Source organism: Hemiscyllium ocellatum, chromosome 23 (assembly GCF_020745735.1).
Source record: "Hemiscyllium ocellatum isolate sHemOce1 chromosome 23, sHemOce1.pat.X.cur, whole genome shotgun sequence".
Classification (NCBI taxonomy): Eukaryota; Metazoa; Chordata; class Chondrichthyes; order Orectolobiformes; family Hemiscylliidae; genus Hemiscyllium; species Hemiscyllium ocellatum.
Window position 1 is genome coordinate 14,549,066 of NC_083423.1, and position 23,954 is coordinate 14,573,019.

General features: G+C 43.1%; 1 protein-coding gene across 1 annotated transcript in view; it reads right to left on the reverse strand.

Moving 5' to 3' along the window:
* Positions 1–1,831: 1,831 nt before the first annotated feature.
* The window catches only part of plxna4 (plexin A4), a 630,201-nt gene continuing 608,078 nt past the window's right edge, over positions 1,832–23,954 (reverse strand). Inside the window, exons 29-32 of the mRNA XM_060842703.1 lie at positions 18,500–18,669; positions 9,702–9,914; positions 4,723–4,873; positions 1,832–2,409 (exon numbers count right to left, since the gene is read on the reverse strand). Of these exons, the coding sequence (XP_060698686.1) occupies positions 2,314–2,409; positions 4,723–4,873; positions 9,702–9,914; positions 18,500–18,669 (630 nt within the window). The 3' untranslated portion in view covers positions 1,832–2,313. The remainder of the gene's footprint in view (positions 2,410–4,722; positions 4,874–9,701; positions 9,915–18,499; positions 18,670–23,954) is intronic.

The following is a 23,954-nucleotide window of genomic DNA, read 5'->3' on the forward strand; positions in this document are numbered from 1 at the left end:
ATATTGGTGTTTCAATTCAACCCTGGAGTTATGCCTTTTATTTTCTTACCCTTGGTTTTTCTACAGATTGTGTTCTTTAAAGGATCCATCATGCTATATCCTAAGATAGAACTGAAGATTTGACAGAGCAAAATTTGATTCACTAAATCATAGTTAATCAGTCTCCTTGGGAATGGGTGTTGCATTACAAGTCCAATGCAACAGACTGAATATGAGTAATACCATGGGTTCTCTGCAAAACATTAGGAAGTTATAAACACTTTTTTTTAATAAACTTTATTCTATATTACAAATAGTAAATTTTTGTTCTGAACTGCAAAATAGGAGTGCATCATATTTACATACACAGGTATACAATTGATATAACAAAGTACTGAAGCCTGCCTTTCTCAAGTCATTTGATGTCTTTGTTTAAGTAGTATATTTAATTACAGTCATTAATTAGGATAAAAACCTATGTCGCTTTGTCTTGAAGCTTCCTAACACTGGTTTCTAAGGGTAGGTTGTTACAAATCTTTTATTCTTTTGTTGCCAATTTTAATGGAGAGATGTTCGCATTACAATCCATTCAGGCTGGACATGGTATTCTCAAGCAAAAAGGAACATTTTTTTAAAAAAAAATTCAAAACTGACACATCCACAATCATGGCATTGCTGTTCTTTGTTGCCGCAAAATCATATTACATGCGTTTCTTGTTTTAAATTTTAAAAAAACAAAAATTATCGAAAAGAAAACTAGTAGCCAGGCAGCCCGGGGTCTTTGCCTGGGCTGACCAAACACATTCACATCACAAGTCTGGCACAGTTCAAGGCAAAAGAAAAAGCATCTTTTTTTTTTATTTTATTCCCTTTAAATCATTTTCGGAGCTGAATAAGAGGGCAGCTTCAGATTTCACAATAATATGATATTCATGTCCATCTGATACACATCCTTGTGGGAAGGGGGAGGTCGAGACTCCTGTTCTCCTGTACCGACCATGAGATGACTGAAATTCCAACTCCGACTCTCTCCCATCCCCACCACCCCTCCTCAAGTTTCTAGCTCCTCCTACATCTAACACGTGCAAATCATGTCGTTGCTTTCGTAATTTCTTTTTCATCTTGTTCTGCTATAAATAAATTCACAGTTTGTCAATCTGTGCGTCTTCCTGTGCAAATAAAGAGGAATGCTTGTTTGAAGCCAGCTTGTCGTGTGTGGTTTTTGTTTCGTACTTTTTCTCACCGAGCCTCACACATTAGGTAGACGTCTGTAAATAAATTGTTTTTTTTATTATTATTCCACAGTGGCACTTATTTTCGAACAGCACTGAAATCCTTTGGTCTTCGCTGGCTGGGACAACCCATTGTTTCCAAACCCAATGTCCTTTTCTCGTTCTCCAAGTTGGTCCAAGGGTTCTGGAATGCCCTCGGAATCTGGTGAAAATTGAATCTGTCCATTTGTTGGAAATGGTTTCACATGATCACCTCCAAGTTTCTTCGTCAATGCCAAGTATAAGGGTTTGGGTTTATAGTACCTTTATTTGTTTGTGTGTGATTGTTCCTCTCCCTGCACCGTACCCCATATACAGATCTGGAATAAATTTAGCCCCAACCCCTTTGTTGAAATCAGCCCTCCACCATTTTGCAAGACATTCTTTGCCCTCCCCCATAGTCTTTCACCAGTTAAACTGCAATACTCATGCATACATTTTTGTTACTCAGTGGTCTGCCATCTCTCACTGTGAAGTCAACCACATAAGAAACTATATTATTGTCTCATTGATCACATTTCGACCAGAGATGTGACAAAGTCTCAGGTTTTCACCCCCACACCTCCCCCCCCAACCAAAAAACACAGCAAGGCAAATGCTTGGCTGAAGCAAATAGGATATTAATCTGTCCCAAAGGAAATCACTGGCAGTCTCCCACAGAATGTGAAGATTTTTCTGTTTTTCCTTGTTCCATGAACTTCAGCAGCAAGAATGAAGACTCTCAAGTTCCTCTGCAGATAATGGCTGAGAAAACCATTGTGTGTCTTAGTTCCTTGCCAATTTTTTTTCTCCACGTGAGTGATGACTGCTTTATTTTTAAAAAACCATGAAATGACTTGCGTAGCTTTAACCTTTCACTGACCTTTTGATATATCCAATAATATTCTGGGTGAGAGAGAGAGTGGCAAGAGAGACGAGAAGATTAAGTGATAGAGATAATGGAAAAAGATAGATGATCAAGGTGACTTTGCTTGTGACCAATCATAACTTGCACTTGAAAGGCGACCATCTTTAGTCAGGCACAGCTTGGCTTCTTTTACCCAGCGTTCCTTGGTAGTGCCACTCAGCTCTCTATGGACATGAGGGCAATCACCTGTTCAAGTTTGTACGCTAATCGCTGTCTCCGACACTGGTCTTCACATTCTAGCGTATTAACTACCTGTAGGTGTCAGCATAAAAAGAGGAATGTTAGTATTGAGTTCAACAACGTTTTACAAAAACATAAAATTCTTACATATTTTATGGGGATAGGTCAATAGCAAATAGATCCAAGGCAAATGAGCACATATGGGCCCCGTAACTGGAGCCTGTGATTTTTGTCCCTGCCGCTGGCTATTGGTACACTTTACTGAGTGAAGCCAATCTTAATAATGAGCATGTTACATTTTGGCAAGTTTGTGTGGGAGCAGTTCCAGGTTGGCCGTTACTAATTGTAATTAAGGTACATCTGATTTAAAGTGTGGGTATGGAACCATATAGATTGTAGGAGACCAACCACCTGTTTAGAACAAAGAACTGGACAGCACAGGAACACAGGACAAAGAGTCATTCTGAGCTTGCTGCGCTATGTAGTTAGATTGTAAATGCATTCCCAACACAGTTTCCTCATATTCAAAAGCCAACGATTTGTCAAGCAAGTGTTGTTTGAGGTCTAAATCTTGTTAAGACGACCACAGTCAGTGCTCCCTCTGGCTCCTTACAAACCTATGCTACCTTGCATCTCTACACTGGGCATCTGAAACCAACTGTGATAAAGGACCCAAATGTGACAGAAGACTCGTCAGGCCTATCAATGTTCCTGGATCCAGTACACTACATTACTCTTCCCCAACTGCTTGTAATCCCCCAAGATAAGAAAAATGGGAAGCATTACTTAGCTATTTGGATAATTCAGGAAACATTGGGAATTTCCTCTGAGCTCTGTAAGAATATCTAGTGAGGTCTAAGAGGTCAGGAACAGTAACAGTGCAACAGTAAGTAAATGTAATTTTCCCAAAACTGCACACAAGTTCCCGCTCCCCTGTAGAAGTGGAACAAAGAAATCAGGTCAATGTTATTGCATGTTCACAACCTTCTCTTGAAAAAGAGGGGTGACACAGTGACTCAGTGGCATCTCACAGCGCCAGGGTCCCAGGTTCAATTCCACCCTCGTGTGACTGTCTACGTAGAGTCTGCATATTCTCCCTATGTCTCCATGGGTTTCCATCAAGTGCTCCAGTCCAAATATGTGCAGGTTAGGTGGATTGGTCAAGGTGAAGGGCTTTTGCCCGAAATGTTGATTTTCCTGCTCCTCAGATGCTGCCTGGCCTGCTGTGCTTTTCCAGCACCACTCTAATCTAGATTCTTGCTTCCAGCATCTGCAGTCCTTGTTTTTACCTAGTTGAATTGCCTTGTAATGTCCAGGGATGTGCAGACTAAGTGGGCTAGCTGTGGTAAATGCAGGGTTATGGGGACAGGGTAAATATGGATTGTGGGTCTGAGTGGGGTGCTCTTCAGATGGTCTGTGCAGAACCCATGGGCTGAATGGCCTCTTTTCCCACTCTTAGGGATTCTACAAAAGAAACCATGTGGATGAATCCACAATTCGATCATGTGGTGGAAATGTTTTGCACAATGGAAGTCAATTAGTTTTCAGGCAGCTATGCATAAAGGAGCTGACAGGCAGAATCACTAAATGGAGCAGATTTCCAAATGACCGTGATCCATCAGATCAGCCATGATGTTATTGCTAAATGGAGCAGATTTCCAAATAACCATGATACATCAGATCACCGTGATGTTATTGCTGAGTAGAGCAGGTTTGCCAATAACCATGAATTTTATTGAATGGTGGAACAAGCTCAAGGGAAAGGAATGTCATATTCTTCCTCTTCGTTCTTGAGTTCAGGTAGGTTCGTAATTTTGAAAATAAAAGATCTTTACTTGACAATTCAACATATGCCTTCAACAATTCAATATACAATTATTGCTTATTGAGACAAAATGACATGGGGCTCAAAGGGTTAAATTATGATAGCAGGGAGCTTAAACTTGGCAGGTATCCCTTTGAATAAAGGAGATCGTGTGGGGTTATGTAATAAAGAGTTTTATAGGGTCGATATAGATGAACTATTTATTCTGATCAGGAAATCAAACACAAGCAGACAGAAATTAGAGCCAATCATTCACATGGGAAATCAGGAAATGCTTTGTCATTCAAAAGGTCATCGAAATTTGGAACCTTCTTCCCCAAAAGGATATGCATTCTTGGGGAAGATTTGGAACTTCCAAGACTGGGCTAGGTATCCATTAGGTAAAGATATGAAGGTGGTTAGTGCAAAGGAATGGAGCTGCAAATCTGCCCTGGTCCTAATTCAATGGCTGAGCTGTTCTGAATGGCCGACTCACGTTTCTGATGTTCCAACAAACAAAACAGACTATGCTCATGTGTGGTCTCTGCTATCTCTCGCATCTCAGTCAACAGGACAATTACCTCCTCGCTGTATTTGCTAACATAGGAATAGATCTCACTGAGGGCACTCATCGCATTGAATTCAGTCATGTGCATACGGGATTGCTCTGCGAGATAGGCATTCATGTCCTGGTCGCTGATGGCTGGCATTTTTCCAATGTCTGCATAGTACCTGCACAGAAGAGAGACAAATAAACAAGTTGGTCAAGTTGTGTTTCTTCTCAAATCTTACCTCATACTTAAGAGCAGAGAACAGGCAACATCTCATCAATATGGGAAGTAAAAAAAAATTGAGCATTCCCAGCGTCAATTCTTTTTCTTACCCATTTGTAATGCCTCCCTTTTTAAATGATGAATCTTTGGGCAGGCTGACAACATCGTAACTGCGCTACGCAACTGTAAGCCAAAGTGTGGGCCAAGAAATGAACATTTATAACATTTTCTTGGAAATTTCAAAATCTCTGTAAACATTTGTACTGTTATGGGCAGTCCCACTGATAGTGTCACTCCTGCCAAGGTTCCTACAGGAGAGAAAACCAATGGAGCCTCTTCTACAGACAGTGCCAATACTTACAAATAATCCTCGACGGTTTGGTAACATTTACCAGAGGTCTTCGGGAGTGAGACCATATATTTAGATAATTCCTGACAAGATGTTCAGTAGTTGGAGGTAATCCTTAGAAGTGTGTTATTGGTTTTAGATAATCCATTATAGAATGTCAAGATTACCAGATAATCCCCAGGAGTATGCCAGCTTTGGAGAAGACCCTCTAGAATGTGCCAATAGTTGCTAATAATTGCCGGGAGCATGTCAACATTGCAGAGATTTCTCAGAAATGTGATAATATTTACTGAATGATGCCCACACAGAAACATTTAAAAACCATTGAAATCAGCTCACCAGCTAGCTACTGCATGAGATAATTTGCCACACGTATATTAGGGGTTAAGATCAAGGCAATACAATTCCCTTTTTTTGGCTTTCTTAATGGATTCACATTGAGGGAAATGCTCCAATCTGCTTGTCACACTTGGCATTGTTTTCCCCCTTCAGACTCTGCAGTGGAATTAATCAAAGGACAAGAAGTACAGCCGGGGGCATCAATCATTGTCAATGGGATCCATTCTGCTGTAGCTGAGCTTTTAACACATTACTATACACAAGTCCAATTCTTGTCTACTGGGACAAACATGTGTCACAAGATTTAGGGGGCTTTTGTTTTAATTTTAAACTATTTCTGCTTTCTATTCACTCTATTGTTTAGGGACAGCTGTGACTTGGGTGATGGCATCCTGAGTCAGAAGATCATGGGCTCAAGTCACACTCCAGAGTTGGAATGCAAAATTCCAGGCTGACAATCTAATGCAGCCCTGAGGAAGTCCTGCACTGCTTGGGATTAGATGTTAAACCAATGTCCCCCTGAGAGAGCATAAAACATCCTATGGCACTGGCTTGAAGTAGAGCAAGGACATTATGCTCTTGGGTACATGTGACTCCAGACCCACAGCAATGTCCTCCAAAATGGCCCATCAAGGCCCATTCAGTTCAAGGGGAATTACAGATGGGTACCAAATGCCTGTTCAGCGAGCAATACCCATATCACATGAACAAACAAAACTTGGATCTTCCTTTATTTCTGTGTGCCTCCCTCTGTCTTGGTATTTTTCTGGGCCAGATGTAAGTCTGCAGAACCCTGCTGTGAAAGGGATCTCACGTGTGATTCCATCCATCTGGCCCTTTTATACAACTGTCATATCCCCACTCCCTATTTCCAAGTTGCTTAACATTATCCAAGTTTGTAAGAGAGTTTATGTCATATCGTGCAGCCTCAGAGGAGAAACCAGTTTCTGCCCGCTGAAAGACCATTTTATTGGAGTCGGTTGTGGTCCAATGGCTATCAATGTTGTCTTTGAATCGACATGTGAAGTCCCACTCCAGAAACTTGAAGACTCCTGGTGCACAATTACACAGTGCCTTTAAGCTCTACACAGCCAATTAAGTCCTTGTTGAAGTATTGTCACTTTTACAATGTGGGGGAATGCAGCTGCCAGAGTACACAGAAAGGTCCTATTAAATGCAATGATAAAAATAACTAGATAATCTGTTTTTTCAGTGACTGAGAGGTAATAATTGACAAGGATGACTTTTCTTTGAAATAGTTCCATTGGACATTTTCCATCTACCTTAGAGGCAGATGAAACATTAATTTATTGATTTTATCTATTAGACAATTTTGGCCACGTGCTTCATTAATTGCTTTACCTCAAAAATAAAGTCCGAAGTGGGAATGTTTGCTGATGACTGCACAATAACCAATACCGTTCAGAACTCTTCAAATACAGCAGCAGTCCATATGCACCATGACCTTGATAACATTCAGACTTGGGCTGATAAATGGCAAGTCCTATTCAACACCACACAAGTGGGTAATGGGGAATGGATTTGGGTGGGATACTCTTCGGGGAGGTCGGTGTGGACTTGTTGGGCCAAAGGGCCTGTTTCTGTACTGTAGGGATTCTATGGTTCTAAGTGCCAAGCAATGTTCATCTCCAACAAGTGAGAATCTAACTTTCTCCCCTTGACATTCTATGGTATTACGTTGATGAATCCCACGCAATCAACATCCTGGGAGTTATCATTAGCCAGAAACTGAATGAACCATATAAAACCTCTGGTTACAAATGCAGGTTAAAGTCTGGCAATTATGAAATTCTCACTACCTGACTCTCCAAAGCCTGTCCAGCATCCACAAGTCAGGAATTTGAAGGAATGCTTTCAATTTGCCTGGATTAGTGAATCTCCAAGAACACTCAAGAAGCTTAACACAATCCAGGACAAGACTTGGCCAGCACACCATCCACCAATTTAATCATTCATTCTCTCCACTAGTGATGCAGTGACAGTGTATACTATATACAAGATGCACGGCAGCAACTCACCAATGCTGCTTCACCAGTGCCTTCTAACATTATGACCTACAAGGACAAGGGTGGCAGATACAATGCCAACCAGCTAAGTTTTCCTGTAAGCCACACACCATTCTCACATGGGAATATGTCATGGTTCCTTCTTTGTCATTGAGTCAAAGCCCTGGAACTCCCTCCCTCACACAACTGAGCAGATGGACTGCACTGGTTCAAGAAGGCAGCTCACTACCATTCTCTGAGCTATGTGGGATGGGCAATAAATGCTGGTCTCGCCCACATTCCCATGAATGAATGAGAAAGCTAAACCTAAGTGGGAGAAGGGTGCAGGATGGTCAGGGAGGTTAAACTCTGGATGAAAAACAGGAAAATCTCTCTTCATCTCAGTGATTAACAACGGACCAATCTGCAAGTGTGGAATGGCCTGAATGGTTCCCTTCTGCAATTATTCCAATGTGAATCAGAATCGCAGCCTCGAGGACTCACACGTTTACATGATTTTATTGGTGGTCCTCTAATTCAGAAGAAAAGCAAAATGTTCGCCTTTCTACTGCGAAAAATATTGCAATATATATTTTTCTGCTAACCTATACAAAGTCACAAAGATGTGTGGGTCAGGTGAATTGGCCATGCTAAATTGCCTGTAGTGTTAGGTTAGGGGTATGGGTGGGTTGCGCTTCGGCGGGTCGGTGTGGGCTTGTTGGGCCGAAGGGCCTGTTTCCACACTGTAAGTAATCTAATCTAATCTATAGGTCAAGTGACAGACATACGTGCATTGCAAAAACACTTCTCGGTTAGTTTTCAGAGAAGTAACAAAACCAAAACAGCCTGTTTTGTTGAATTGTGATGCTATGAAAGATTTGATGAAGAACTAGCAGAATGCTAATAAGTGAAACGTCCAGAAACTGCTTCCACTTATGGGTAGGTCCACTACTAGGCTATAGATATGAGATAGTCACTTACAGGGGATTAAGGAGACATTTGCCTACCTGTTGAATAACAAGAACCTGGAACTTGTTTCCAAAAGTGTTTCTGAGATGCGCAGAAAAGCTGTTACATAAATACGATTGGGAAAAAGGTGTTAGGAGTGTATGGAGATCAGGCTCAATGAAGCAGAGTGGGAGGAGACTTGGATATAGTGTAAACAACTCAATGCAGGTCAAATGAGCTGTTTCTGTGTAAATACTGAATAATATTAAACACTCAATCTTATAAAAATGCCACTTTGAATAATTTTACAATTTACTTTAATTTGGTTGAAATACAGAGAAATCTAATTGTCTATGACAATTTACTGTTCGTGAGGACTCTAAGGTGCTATTATGAAATATGAAATAATAAAGGAGTTATTCTCTCGAGACATTGCGAATGGTCTCTCTCTCTCCTTAGCTCGCGTTATTTTTTTGAAATCAACATGTCACTATCAATATTGACAGGAAGAGAGTCAGGAGTGTTGAATCAGACAAATGCCATCTGCGCACCTCGATCAGGATTTCCAGGTTGGATTGACAGGCAGGCGGACAGCTCATCAGAGCTGCAGCATCAGTGATTGGCAAGTCATGACAGTTCAACTTAATTGAAACTCATTCTCCACCCTTTTGGCACTGACTGAAGAATTGTTTGATTCCATCTCTCCATGGCTCCCTCCCTATTGCCCACTCATTCATCACTGATCCAGGCGCAATTGCTCATTTTCCAGAATCCTCAAGCCTCCAGCAAATAAAAATTAATCTCTAGCACATTGCCGCAATGAAAGAAACATTTGGAGGATAAAAACGTTTGGGGTGCACACAAAAAGGTATATGGAAAATAAAATTCAATACTTTCATTTATTAGTTTTAAAGGATGTTGGACAGGGGATGTGTTTGGCTGACTGGTCCAATTTGGATATTAATAAGTCTATCTGCTTGCCCATTGGGTGAAAGTAGTGTATCGCTGAAGATGGGCATGTCAAGCAGTCAATGATATTGAAGTGGGAGGAATGCACCGAGAGCAGGCAGGAGGGTCTTATACTCGAACTTTAGGAAACCAAGCAATCAGAATTGGCAACGCCGATCGCAATGCTCAGCACTAACCTTTCCACCCAGCTTTTGTAGTTGGGGATGTCCTTGGCATAAAGCAGCTTGTTGGATGGTGAGTCTTTGCCCAGCCTGTGCTCAGACGTCGAGCAGGAATCCATGAAGGTCTGAGCCACCACCGAGAGGCAGGCATCCGTGATGCTGCTCTTGTGAATGTCAAAGACAAACTGAGGATTCTTGATCACATTCACCCAGAATCTCAGTGGCAAGCTGTAAGGAGGAAACAAAGACAGGGTTAAATACGGCCGATTTCTTCCATCAGCTATGATTGTGGTCACCGAATCTCAGAGGAATGTGCTGCAGTTGTCAGGAATTGAGAATCGATCTCCAAATCCTTACTGCCCACAAAGCCAAGAGAATCTCACCAGAGAAATTTTTAAAAATTCTTTGAAGGTTTTAGTTAAAAATCACACAACACCAGGTTCTCGTCTAACAGGCTTATTTGGAAGCACTAGCTTAAAGGAGCAACACTCTTGTTGGACTATCACCTGGTGTTGTGTGATCTTTAACTTTGTCTCCCCCAGTTCAACACCAGCTCCTCCACACCTTGAAGGTTTCAGTTCATAATATAGACAGTGCACTTTGATTGAGAGTCAGGAGTAATCTAATCAGGTAATGAAGGGTCTACTTGCTTTGCCATTGGTGTAGCAAGGTGGTTCACCATGGAATTGGGCACATTGAGTGACCAATAGTGAGGTGTGGAGGTGCAGTAATTCAAGACAGGAGGTCACGGCATGAAATTTCCAGGATTATGTACAACCAGAGCTGACAACTGAGGGTCAACTTTACAGCAGAATACACAACGTAAGTTGGAACAAACAAGCTCCTTCACCCATCAGGTCTCGTCCTTCCCAAAGTACCGACCCCCACTCTCTTCTCACTACAATGTCTATCTATTCCTTAAGCAGCATTTAATAGGAGAGACAGTATGTAGTAGTAATGACACTGGACTAATACTCCTGTGGCACTGGTTAATACCTTTGGGTTCAAATTCCATCAGCATCCATTGTTAGGATTTGATGTTACTCTTAGTGCCACAAAACTATCATTCAAAGAAATCTGCTGTATGCATCTGGTCTGGCCTACATGTGACTCCAGACCCACAGGAATGCCAAAAAAGAAAGAGAAATTAGGGATTAGCAACAAATACTGGCCTTGTTAGCTACATACACATCCCATCAACAAGTAAGAATGGTTTAAATTGTTCAGGCCTCTTGCAAGCAGCTCCAGCTGATTAAGACAATGGAGTTTCTTGGTTCTCATGGTTTAATCTTTTCAACAGCCAATATCCTTTGATTCTAGCTATCACAAAACACACTAGCTTGTCATATCTAGGGCTTCCTGGGGTTCAACCTAGTGGGGTATTTTGACGACACTGTTAATCTGGACCTGACTGCACAGCAGCTCTGTAATAAACAGCAAGTACACTTGAACAGATGAAATGATTTCCGTATGGTCAGATGAAATTAGCTCAGAGTTGAATCTCGGCTCTTATCAATTATTTGTGAACTTCAGTCTGCTCTGGGAAGTATAATTAAACATACTCTCAATCAGCTGCTTACCATTGGTTTCAGCTCCTTACAGATGTTGTCTGTATCCTTTACCTCTCTCTCCACTTCCTGCAATCTTCACTCCATTGCTGGTACCACTCAAATACATTTCAAAGACCCTTGACCATCCCCCTTGACCATCCCTTGACCATCCCCCGCTTCCTAAGTTGTGATGCCCAGCATCTTGGTGTGGCCTAAACAACACTGACTTGGAGGTTTAGCAGAACTCCCCGACTGTTACACGCAACGGGCCAGATCAAAGGCAGGTCATCACCATGGGAACCATCACTGTCAGGCCTACTTGTTTGTGGGTGACACCCTGCCTCATTTTCCCAATGGCGGAGTGTGGGGAAGGACTGGCGCAGGATTCCCATTGCTGCCATGAAATGCTAGTTAGCCCTCATAAATGAGAATGTTAACACCCACTGTGCCCCAGTGGCCACTGCATGGGAATATGGTTAAGGAGCAAAAGGCCTTCCTCCTGTGGATGGTTGCCAGGCACAATCCCGTTGCATTTAGAACATAGAAAAATACAGTGCAGTACAGGTCCTTTGGCCCTCGATGTTGCGCCATTCCAAGCCCACCTAACCTACACTAGCCCATTATCCTCCATATGCCTATCCAATGCCCGTTTAAATGTCCATAAAGAGGGAGAGTCCACCACTGCTACTGGCAGGGCATTCCATGAACTCACGACTCGCTGAGTAAAGAATCTACCTCTAACATCTGTCCTATACCTACCACCCCTTAATTTAAATATGCCCCCTCATAATAGCTGACTCCATACATGGAAAAAGGTTCTCATGGTCAACCCTATCTAAACCCTTAATCACCTTGTACACCTCTATCAAGTCACGCCTAAACCTTCTTTTCTCCAATGAAAACAGCCCCAAATGCCTCAGCCTTTCCTCATACGATCTTCCTACCATACCAGGCAACAACCTGGTAAACCTCCCCTGCACCCGTTCCAGTGCCTCCACATCCTTCCTATAGTATGGCGACCAAACTGCATACAATACTCCAGATGCGGCCAGGGGAGGAGATGTCCCTTGATGTCTGGCCCTTTGTGCCTGGCTGAGGGACCCAATCTCAGGTAGAGGAGGAGCCAGAGAACACCACTTCCCTGTCTTTGTCTCAGAACCCCAGCATCCACCTCTCCCACTGACCCAAACTCCTCAACGCCCATTATCCCTTCACCCACCTTTAGCCTGAGGTTTCCACTACATCCCTGTTGCACTGTCACCACCTACTGGCAGCGACGACTGGCATTCAGTTCCATCCTGTGTTTATGAATACTTTGAAATGATGTCACAGAGGAGCGACGGAGTCTTTACAGCACGGAAAGAGCCCCTTCGGCCCATTGTGCCTATGGCAGGTCATCAACCATCTTTCTATGCTGGTTCCATTTCCCAGCATTAAGCCTTTCAAGTGCTCATCTAAATAGTTCCTAAATGTCTTTATGATTCCCAACTCCACTACTCTTTTACGCAGTGATTTCCAGACACCCAGGTGAAAAATCTTAAATTTCCTCTAAACCTCCTGCTCCTTACTTTAAAACCATGTCCATTGGTTATTGATCCAATCTACTAAGGGGAAAAGATACCCCCATCTGCCCTGTCTACACCTCAGTCAGATCCCTCCACAGCTTTCTCTGCTCTCATGAAAAATATGTTCCATGCTCCAATAACCCTTGTCATTAATATATATCAAATGGAACAGAGGTCCCAACATCATGTTCACTTCTCTCCAATACCATTCACCACTACTCTCTATTTCTTGTCCCTTAGCTAACTTTCTATCCACACAATTACAGTCCCTTTAGTCAAAAGTGAAATGCGCCTGACACTGGAAATCTGCAATCAAAATACAAGCTGCTGGAAACACTCTTTAATCCCCTTTAATCACACAGGCTTCACTGTTATTAACAAGTCCATTGTGCGGTACCTTGTCAAATGTCTCTAAATCCTACAATCCCTGTAAGGTGGAAGCAGGCCATTCGGCCCATCAAGTCCACACCGATTCGCCAGAGAGTATCCCACCCAGATCCACCCCATCATTGTAGCTCTGCATTTCTCATGGTTAATCCACCTAGCCTGCAGAACCCTGGACTCTATGGGACAATTAAGTATGGCCAGTCCACTTGACCTGCACATCATTGGACTGTGGGAGGAAACCAGAGTACCCAGAGGAAACCCACGCAGTCAAAGGGAGAATGTGCAAACTCCACACAGACAGTTGCTGTGAGGCAGCTGTGTTAACCACTGAGCCACCGTGCCACCACAAAGCTTTCCTTTCACTAATTCATGAGATATGGGCATCACAGGTTAGCCAACATTTATTGCCCTTCGCTAATTACCCTGGATGTGGTGGTGGTGGTGACGGTGAGCAGTCTTAGGTGGTAGCTCATCACCCCCTTCTCCGTGGCAGTTAGAAAGGGGATCTCACAAACTCTGAAAATGAAAAGATCCCAATGGTATCAGTTCATGCCCCATCTGGCTGCACTCTCCTCTCAGGGTTTGAGTTCTGAAGGAGCTGTGCCCTACTGTATAGCCAAGAGGGATAAAGGGCTTGTCTAGATTAGATTAGATTAGATTCCCTACAGTGTGGAAACAGGTTCTTTGGTCCAACAAGTCCACACTGACCCTCCGAAGAGTAACCCAACCAGACCCATTCCCCTCTAACTAATGCACCTAACACTATGGGCAATTTAACATGGCCAATTCACCTAACATACGCACCTTTGGACTATTTTGATGCACCCTCTCAACACCTAAGCCTTTTGAATTAAAACACACTCACAGATGCCAGGCCACCATTGTAGGGGAGGTGTCCCCTTCTCTGGGTGGAGAAAGGCTTTGATTAGACCTGAGCCCTGGTCCCTGCCATCTCAGGGTAGCTGGCTTGTCCCAACTCACTTTGAACTTACTCCAATTCTTTCAGAACTGGGCAAAACTGAAATTCCCACCCCTATGAAAAGATCCTCACCGTTTCATCACCTTATCTGACTGTGTAGGAACAAACTGAGTGTTAAATCCTCCCCCTTTCACCAAACAATGAGAGTGATGTTTCAATGCTTTTAATTAGGGCATTAAGGGCACTCTGGGAGGGCAGGTCAGGGGTCAAACCTACATCCTTCTCAGTTAAACCAAGTTACCTGGGAAATTAGTAATTTTAGATTGAGTAAAGGGCAGATTTAGGAATTTATGTTTAAAAAGAAAATGTGGTCAAATAAAAATGGATTCAAAAATATCACAGCACTTCATAGCTCAACTCTCCCTTAACCAGAAGCCTCATGTTTAATCTTTTGATTAAAATGCTGGGTTTCAATATGTAACGACTTCAAATATTTTTTACGAGGCAAACATTTGTCTTTATTTTACGTTATTTTTAATTTTATTTTTCTACTTCATAGGGACTGTAATGTTGAACTTGTAACTTTATCCCTTTTGTTTTCTACTACGTACCTAAGACTTGGATGCCTTTGTAGCTAAGATGATGCTGGGAATGTGACTTTGTACATTTTTCAATGTACTCTTGTCTCCCTGGACTCGAGTACACGTGACAATAAAACCTAACTCTAGCTCTAATTTTGTGGGAAGGTCCTGTCTGAGTGGGAAAGCTTTTCCTGCTCAGCCAAAAAGGAATAAACTTCTTTCCAATACCTTCCAAGGTTACTGGCTCGCAGAGTCCAACACTTTTCATGCACCTTAGGGTGGGACTGTTGAGGGAGAGCAGGGATTTTGCACAGTGCTCACCCCTTGCCCATTCTGACATACAGTGGCACCCAATGAGGATGTTCACCCCTCTCCCGTACTTCCAACGTATCATTGTCAATTCTGTGTTTAAATGCATTTCTTGAGAACCCCTTCCAAATTGGGGTGGCTCAGTGGTTAGCACTGCTGCTCACAGCACCAGGGATATGGGTTCGATTCCAGCCTTGGGTGACTGTGTGGAGTTTGTACATTCTCCCTGTGTCGGTGCGGGTTTCCTCCCACAGTCCAAAGATGGCCATGCTTAAGTGTTCAGGGTTATGTAGGTTAGGTGCATTAGTTGGGGAATGGGTCTGGGTGAGATACTTTTTAGAGGGTTGATGTTGGGCCGAAGGACCTGTTTCCACACTATAGGGATTCTAATTCTGACCCAAGTTCTTTGCTTACCTGACTCTAGCGTTTTTAATGCTTTCTCCTCCTCCCTGTGTCCCAGCATTGGCCGCCTTACCATTTTTGAAGACCCTCTGCTCCTAAGAACCCTTCTTAAAACACACTCCACCATCCTTTTCATTATCACTTTGGACCAGGACAGAATTCAGCTCATGGTCAAATATCTCCCTGACTGCTCCTGTCATTCCCAAACAGAATGTCTACCTGGGTGAGGTACCAGAGTTCTGATGCCACCATGGAAACTGTCTCCAAAGCAAGAATCTACACCGGGTAAGGATCACTCAACCTGAAACATTAACTCTGATTTCCCTCCACAGATGCTGCCAGATCTCACAGAGCTTTTCCAGCAATTTCTGTTTATGTTTAAGAATCAACGCACGAGATTAATAGCTGAGTGCTGACAGTATTAACAAACATGTCAGATTGAGCTGAAAATGTGTTGCTGGTTAAAGCACAGCAGGTTAGGCAGCATCCAAGGAACAGGAAATTCGACGTTTCGGGCCAGAGCCCTTCATTAGGAATGAGGAGAATGTGCCAGGCAAGCTAAGATAAAAGATAGGGAGGAGGGACTTGGGGGAGGGGTGATGGAGATGTGATAGGTGGAAGGAGGTCAACGTGAGGGTGATAGGTTGGGGTGGGGTGGGGGCGGAGAGGTCAGGAAGAAGATTGCAGGTTAGGAGGGCGGTGCTGAGTTGAGGGAACGGACTGAGACAAGGTGGGGGGAGGGGAAATGAGGAAACTGGAGAAATCTGAGTTCATTCCTTGTGGTTGGAGGGTTCCCAGGCGGAAGATGAGGCACTCCTCCTCCAGCCGTCGTGTTGTTATGTTCTGCCGGTGGAGGAGTCCAAGGACCTGCATGTCCTCGGTGGAGTGGGAGGGAGAGTTAAAGTGTTGAGCCATGGGGAGGTTGCGTTGGTTGGTCCGGGCGTCCCACAGGTGTTCTCTGAAGCGTTCCGCAAGTAGGCGGCTCGTCTCCCCAATGTAGAGGAGGCCACATCGGGTGCAGCGAATGCAATAGATGATGTGTGTGGAGGTGCAGGTGAACTTGTGGCGGATATGGAAGGATCTCTGGCCCGAAACATCGAATTTCCTGTTCCTTGGATGCTGCCTAACCTGCTGTGCTTTAACCAGCAACACATTTTCAGCTCTGATCTCCAGCATCTGCAGACCTCACTTTTTACTCAAACATGTCAGATTGCATGACACTGGACCCTGAGTGTGGAATGGTCCAGCAATGTCCTGTTTAAGCCTGTCTTGTATTGAGTGTAAATAGTTAATAAAGGTTGTTGGTGTTAAATGTGGTTGCAACCTCTCCTGTTTCAGGAATAGCCAGCAATTAACCCCATGATCACGATATAAGAAAGACCTTCAGGATAAAGGGGAAACCAAGGAATTGGAGGGGGAGTGGGGGATGGAAGGAATCTACTAATTTAAAATAAAATCAATTCTTGGCCACATTCTGGTGTCATAGAAACAGCAGACTGCAAATGTGCATATTTTGCCCTCTCTTGTGTGTGATGAATGAAGCAACTTCCACACAATTAAGGACATTATGCCTGGTAGAAAGTAAGCATCTGCTTTATTTTTTATTACTTTTAAATGAGTACTTAATCTTCCAGCAGTTTAATCAGTGAGGGGCATGAAGCAATAAGGAAGATTCTGCAGTCTGTCCTCACTCACATCAACCATTTCAACGTATTGCATTGGAGACACTTGAAAAATGTTTTAAAATGAAGTTTCTTATTTTTCCAACCAAGTGACGCCTGCGAAGTCTTGTTCATGTCTTAACTTGATTTGGAATAGAAAAACTACACAAAACATACAGCTCATATTCCCCACAGCATTTGTTCATCAATTATATCTGAATGTTTCCACAATTTCTTATTTGGTACTGTAGCCATTACTGTGCTTGAACTAATGTCCCAACCTTTGGCTGGAGTCAATTGTTGCAGAACAATGGTCCTGCGCAGTGCCTTTGGATTTTTAATGATGTTGGAAGTTCTATATAAATGCAAATTGTCTTTACTGATTCCCATTGAGACCCCTTGTTAAAGCATGATCTCAACCAGTCAACTCAAGCAAACCACACACATTTTTTTGAGTTAACATTCTAAAAAAGTCTCAAATCCCAATAAACCAGCTTACTTCACAATTACTGCCACTGTAATAAATTCCCCTGGAATTCCAATGTCAAGACAAGCAAACGCATTTAATTTATAATAAACCATTTCACTATACAATCCCTTTCCTTACGCCAAAGCTTGGTAACTCATTATGAATGAGTGAAGCCGCCATGAGCTCAGATGCTGGGGTGTGCTCATTCCACTAGCATGCATTCACTGTTAAAACAACAGCATCAGCACTGGCTCAGTCACACTCATCGGACAGCGACGGCTCTGTACCCAAACGGTATCTGCACAGTGAACTGGTCACGACTCCTTGGGGTGTCCATTATTCCACCACAAGGACACCCTGTCCGACTGAGATATGAAAATGATGGACATGGACATGGACGCAAATGATTGGGACGCAGTTGCTAATGGCCATGATTGCATAACTGCCTGGAAGAGGTGAGCAGAACCGATGAGCTTGACTGGACGAGAGGAGAAACCTGAGGCTTTCAGTTTCCCCAGCCCTATCATCCTCTGCAACATGGAGTCATAGAGATATACAGCACGGAAAGAGGCCCTTCGGTCCAACTTGTCTATGCCAACCAGATATCCTAATCTAATCTCGTAGGCTGCCGCTCCAGAGCAAGGCTCCCGATGTTTAATACAGAACTGTCAAAGCATCATCTCCCCTTTTGGACAGGAGCTGCAGTGGTACTGTCCCTGCCTCTGAGACCGGGGCTCAATTCCCACCTGCTGCAGTGGTGTGCACTGGAACAGGTTGAGTAAGAGTATCTACAAAGATGGAAAGCTATCATGGTCTTGGGCCTCTTCAAGTAATCATTTCAACATTGAAAGCTGAATCGAGGCCTTGGATCTTCCACCACTGCCAATGATTTCCATGCCTTTACACATGCTGGCTTGGTCTAGTCACTGGCTCCCCTGTCCACCCTACACACAGTCCCTTCAGTACTCACCAGTTGCTCTTCCATGTATGTCTGACGTGAGGGTCATGGATCTGATGCTTGTCTGCCTGCTCGTCCAGAAAATCAAACATGTACTTGATGGCGAGAGGCAGTGCACTCCCTCGGTGAGCCGTGCTGAAGATGGTCTCAAAGAGGTCATCCACAAACTTCTGCAGGGTCCCCTGCAGCAAAATGAGGACAGAAAAGAAGCCAAGTGACAATAATGAACAGGACATAGAGATGAAATCGGTTAAATCACAAATTGGAAGTGACGCTTGTCCAGTACTTCAATCCTTACCACTAGCACGAACATCTCCGCCAAACTCTCTACACTTCAAATATGTCTGGTTGTAAAAACACATCTTACACCAAAAGTATCTCTTTTTGGATGTGTATGTGCAAAACCTAAACAAAACAATTGCAATTCCATAACCATGATGAGCACATAATTTTGCCCTCAAATTTATTTAATCAATTATAAGTATTCATTATTTGGAGAAATGAAAGGACAGTTTTCCCAAGTAGGAAACTGATGCTAATGGAGTGTAACGACTGGTAAACAACACACAAGTTCACTACGGGGTTAACATTTGAGGTGGGCGCCTGGTGCATTGATAAAGATGAATGGCGTGGCCGCTCAAAGGCAGCAAATTCTCATTCTGCTCAAACACCGTGGAAGAATCGTGTTAGCTGACAATTATAATATTTCTAGCGTGTCCAGAACTGGTGACAGCTTATCTTGGCATACAAGAAGTGGAGGGGGGAGGAGGTAGCCAGAGACAAAAAAAATATAGCATTCTCCGTACCTCGCAGCTGCTTAGAGTGGCGACAATATTAATGAAACTCTGACAGGCTTCATCTGTTCGATAGGCCTCAAGCATCATTTTACCTCAGATTTATTTTGGAAGAAAAATGTTATGCCAGTTACGAAAATGAGGTGATGCTTGCTTACAAATTTCAGGACATTAAACATGCCAAGAGGAATCAATTTTGTGTAAAGAATTGCTACTTGTAATCGGCACTGATGGACCCAATGTATAAGTTACTGACATAAACATTCTTAGTTACTGCAGCTGAAGGCCAAACAGGGTAAATTACATAAAAGCAAAAGCTGCAGAGCCTGAAATTCAAAAGAATAACAGGAAATGCTGGAAAAATGCAGCTTCTAGAAACAACTGAGGAGGGAGAGATAGCGCAGATGTTTCAAGTTGAATTTTTCAGAGCTCAGACCAAATACATTACATACTTGCGAGACAAAAATATTTTCTCGGCGAAAGTGAGTACTGCAGTTGCTGGACACTAGAGTTGAGAGTGTGGTGCTGGAGAAGCACAGCAGGTCAGCCAGCATCTGAAGAACAGGAAAATCAATGTTTTGGGCAAGAGCCCTTCATCAGGAATTTGCCCGAAAATCGATTTCCCCGCTCCTCGTATGCTACCTGACCTGCTGTGCTTTTCCAGCACCAAACTCTTGAAAAATATTTCTTTGTTTAAGAATGTTTGTGCTTAAGTTGGAAACTTTAGGAAGAGCATGACATACACTTAAATACACTTCCAACTATAAAAAAAACAAGAACAAGAATTGCTGGAAAGCTTCAGTGGGTGTGGCAGCATCTGTGGACAGGAATCAGAGTTAATGTTTCAAGTTCAATGACCCTTCCTCTAAAGGTAGATAGGAAAAAGTTGGCTTTTATGCCGCAGATATGTGCATTAAAAAAAGACTTTTTCCTAACTACCATCAGTTCTCAGCAAGGGTCACCGAAACCAAAACGTTAACTTTGATTTCCTTCCACAGATGCTGCCAGACCCGCTGTGCCTTTCAAGCAACTTCTGTTTTTGCTTCTGATTTCCAGCACACACGGTTTTTTTATTTTCCAATTATACAGACCTGCACAATGATTTTTCAGATCCAGGGAAATATGTTCCTTCAATTTAGGGAAAATGTTGAAAGATCCCCTGTCATATTAAATGTCGTTCCTCAGGTAAGAGGGCTTTCATTGTGTGTCAGAAGCACACAATGCTTCTGCAGTAACTTACCACTGGTTCTCAATGGCATCTTTTGTACCTGTGACTACTGTGCCAAGGTCAGAAGGCAGGTGGGCAGTTCCCATCCATCCACACACCATCCTGACTGAGGAACATATCCTCATGCTCACTGGGTCGAAGTCCTGCAATACCCTCCCTAAGGACACTGTGAGGATGCATACACCTGACAGACTGCAGTGGTTCAAGAAGGTGGTGTGTCATCTTCTCAAGGCCATTTAGAATTATTTTTAATTCACTTACAAGATGAGAGCATCTCTGGATAGATCAACATTTATTACCCACCCCAGAGGGCAGTTAAGAGTCAGCCACATTGGCACTGGGTCTGCAGCACAATGTAGGCCAGACCAGGTAAGGATGGCAGTTTCCTTCCCTAAAGGGCATTAATGAACCAGGTGAGTTTTTCCGACAATCAATTCATGGTCACCATCAGACTCTTAATTCTAGATTTTTATTGAATTCAATTTCCACAAACTACAATGGCAGGATTCAAACTCAGGTCTCCAGAAACATTACCTGGCTCTCTGGATTAATAATCTAGCAATAATACCACTAGGCTATCAGTGGGCAATAAATGTGTTCCTTTATTGGTCAGAGCATTGTGTATAGGACTTGCGAGGTCATATTACAGCTGTACAGATCGTTGGTTAGGCCACTTTTGGAATATTGCATGCAATTCTGGTCTCCTTCTTACCAGAAGGATGTTGTGAAACCTGAAAGGGTTCAGAAAAGATTAACAAGGATGTTTCTGGGGTTGGGGGATTTGAGCTACAGGGAGAGGCTGAATAGACTGGGGCTGTTTTCCCTGGAGCGTCAGAGGCTGAGGGGGATGGAAAGGATAAATAGACAAAGTCTTTTCTCTGGGGTCAGGCAGTCCAGAACTAGAGGGCATAGGTTTAGGGTGAGAGGGGAAAGATATAAAAGGGACCTAGGGGGCAATTGTTTCTTGCAGAGGATGGTGCATGTATGGAATGAGCTGCCAGAGGAAGTAGTGGAGGCTGGTACAATTACAGCATTTAAAAGGAATCTGGATGGGCACATGAGCAGGAAGGGTTTAGAAGGATGTGGGCCAAGTGCTGGCAAATGGGACTAGATTAGGTTAGGATATCTGGTCGGCATGGACGAGTTGGACCGAAGGGTCAGTTTCCATTCTGTATATCTCTATGCCTCTATGACTTTAAATGCTGACCCAGCCAATAATACTAACATTCCAAATAAAAGTAACTTGATTTTCATAACAACTGGCCTATCTTGAACTCACTGAATTCAGGATAAAGTGAGGACTGCAGATGCTGGAGATCAGAGCTGAAAATGTGTTGCTGGAAAAGCGCAGCAGGTCAGGCAGCATCCAAAGAGCAGGAGAATCGATGTTTTGGGCATGAGCCTGATTCCTGAAGAAGGGCTTATGCCCGAAACGTCGATTCCCCTGCTCTTTGGATGCTGCCTGACCTGCTGCGCTTTTCCAGCAACACATTTTCAGCTCTGAATTCAGGAAAAATAAAGTTTTGGGCTGCTTGTAAAAAGTAGAAAATGGAGCAAGTTTATTGCCCTAGCAGGGGACTGTGGTGTTTGGAGTTATACAAGCTGCAATTCAAAAGGACAACTGTTTAAGATGTTTAAAGCTGGTATCAGGATTGTGAGAAAAAAATTAAATAAAAGCATCGTCCTGAGGATGCTGGAAATCTGAAACAAGCATAAGGAATGCTGGAAAAATGCAGCAGGTCTGGCATCATCTGTGGAGAGAGAAACAGAATTAACATTTCGAGTCCAGTGTGACATTTCAACTCTATTTTTCTCTCCACGAATGCTGCCAAACCTGCTGAGTTCCTCCAGCGCTTTCTGCTTTATGTCTGAGAATAAATTTGCTTTCCTCCCAGTCTAACACATTCAATTTTTTTAAAGGAATTTGGAATCAATTAACAGCTTTCCCAGTTCATCCTTTTCAGAATCCATGTTTAATTACTCTATAATTTTCTCCCATTCCCTTTCCCAAATTACTTCAAGGAACAGAAAATTACTTTCGAAACAACTTCAAGAAAGAAAATCAAGCAGCAGAATTGATAGCTCTCTAATTCCACAAGCCCTCTGCCTTCAATAGATATTGCTGCAGCACCTCTATAAAGACGGTCAGAATTAGTCAACAAAATTTACACTTCCTCCAGGATTTGTAACACTGAGGGTCCATTGATTCCATTTGGACTGAATGTACTTGAAGTTTTAAAATAACATTTGTTCCAAGAATGTGAGGGATGTTGACTAAACTATACTTAGCACCCTTCCCTGAAGCCCAAGTTAAATGACCCACTTTCCCATTTCAAAAGTCATCAAATAGTGCAGATGGAGTTACGTGTAGGATAAATGTGGTACTAACAAAATAAATAGGAACAGAAGTAGGCCATTCAGCCCCTTGAGCCTGCTCAATAAGGTCACGGCTGATCTGTTGGTGTTTTGAATTCCACATTCTGATCTACCACTGATAGCTCTTGAATTTCCTGCCTATCCATCTCTACCTTCATAAAGTTCAATGAATCCCCTCCGTCTCCTCCAACTTCTGAGGCACAGAGTTCCTTAGTCACACAACTCACAGAAAAATAAATTTTCCTCCTTTCTGTCTTAAAAGGGTGACCTCTAATTTTTATTTAGTGCCCCCTCCCTCTGGACTCACTGTAAAGTGGGAACAAGCTCAGGTTGTCCAACTATTGCTCACAAGACAACTCACTTATTCTAGATCTCAGTTTTGTTAACCTCCACTGAACCACCTCCAACACAATCATATCCTACTGCAAATCAGCAAGCAAAGTAGTACCCAGTATTCAAGATTTATGGGTGGCACGATGGCTCAGTGGTTAGCACTGCAGACTCACAGTACCAGGGGCCCAGGTTCGATCCCAACCTTGGGTGACTGTCTGTGTGGAGTTTGCACATTCTCCTTGTGTCTGCGTGGGTTTCCTCCGGGTGCTCCAGTTTCCTCCCACAGTCCAAAGATGCGCAGGTCAGGTGAATTGGCCATGCTAAATTGCCCATAGCGTTAGGTGCATTAGTGAGAGGGAAATGGGTCTGGGTGGATTACTCTGGAGGGTCAGTGTGGACTTGTTGGTCAAATGACCTGTTTACACACTGTGGGGAATTTAATCTAATGTGGTCTCTTACTGTGCCCATTATAACTGAAGCAGAACACCCTTCCATTTATGTTCAATTCCCACCACAATAAAAGATCACATTTCATTTGTTTCCTTGATTACATGTTGCATCTTAACTTTTTTGTGATTTATTACCAGATCACTTAGATCCCTCTACACTCTGGAATTCCACAGTGGGTCTCTGTTTAAATCTTAGAATCCCTGCAGTGTGGAAGCAGGCCATTTAGCCCCATCACTGCCCCTCTGAAGGGCAATCCACTCAGACCCACACCCCACCATATCCCTGC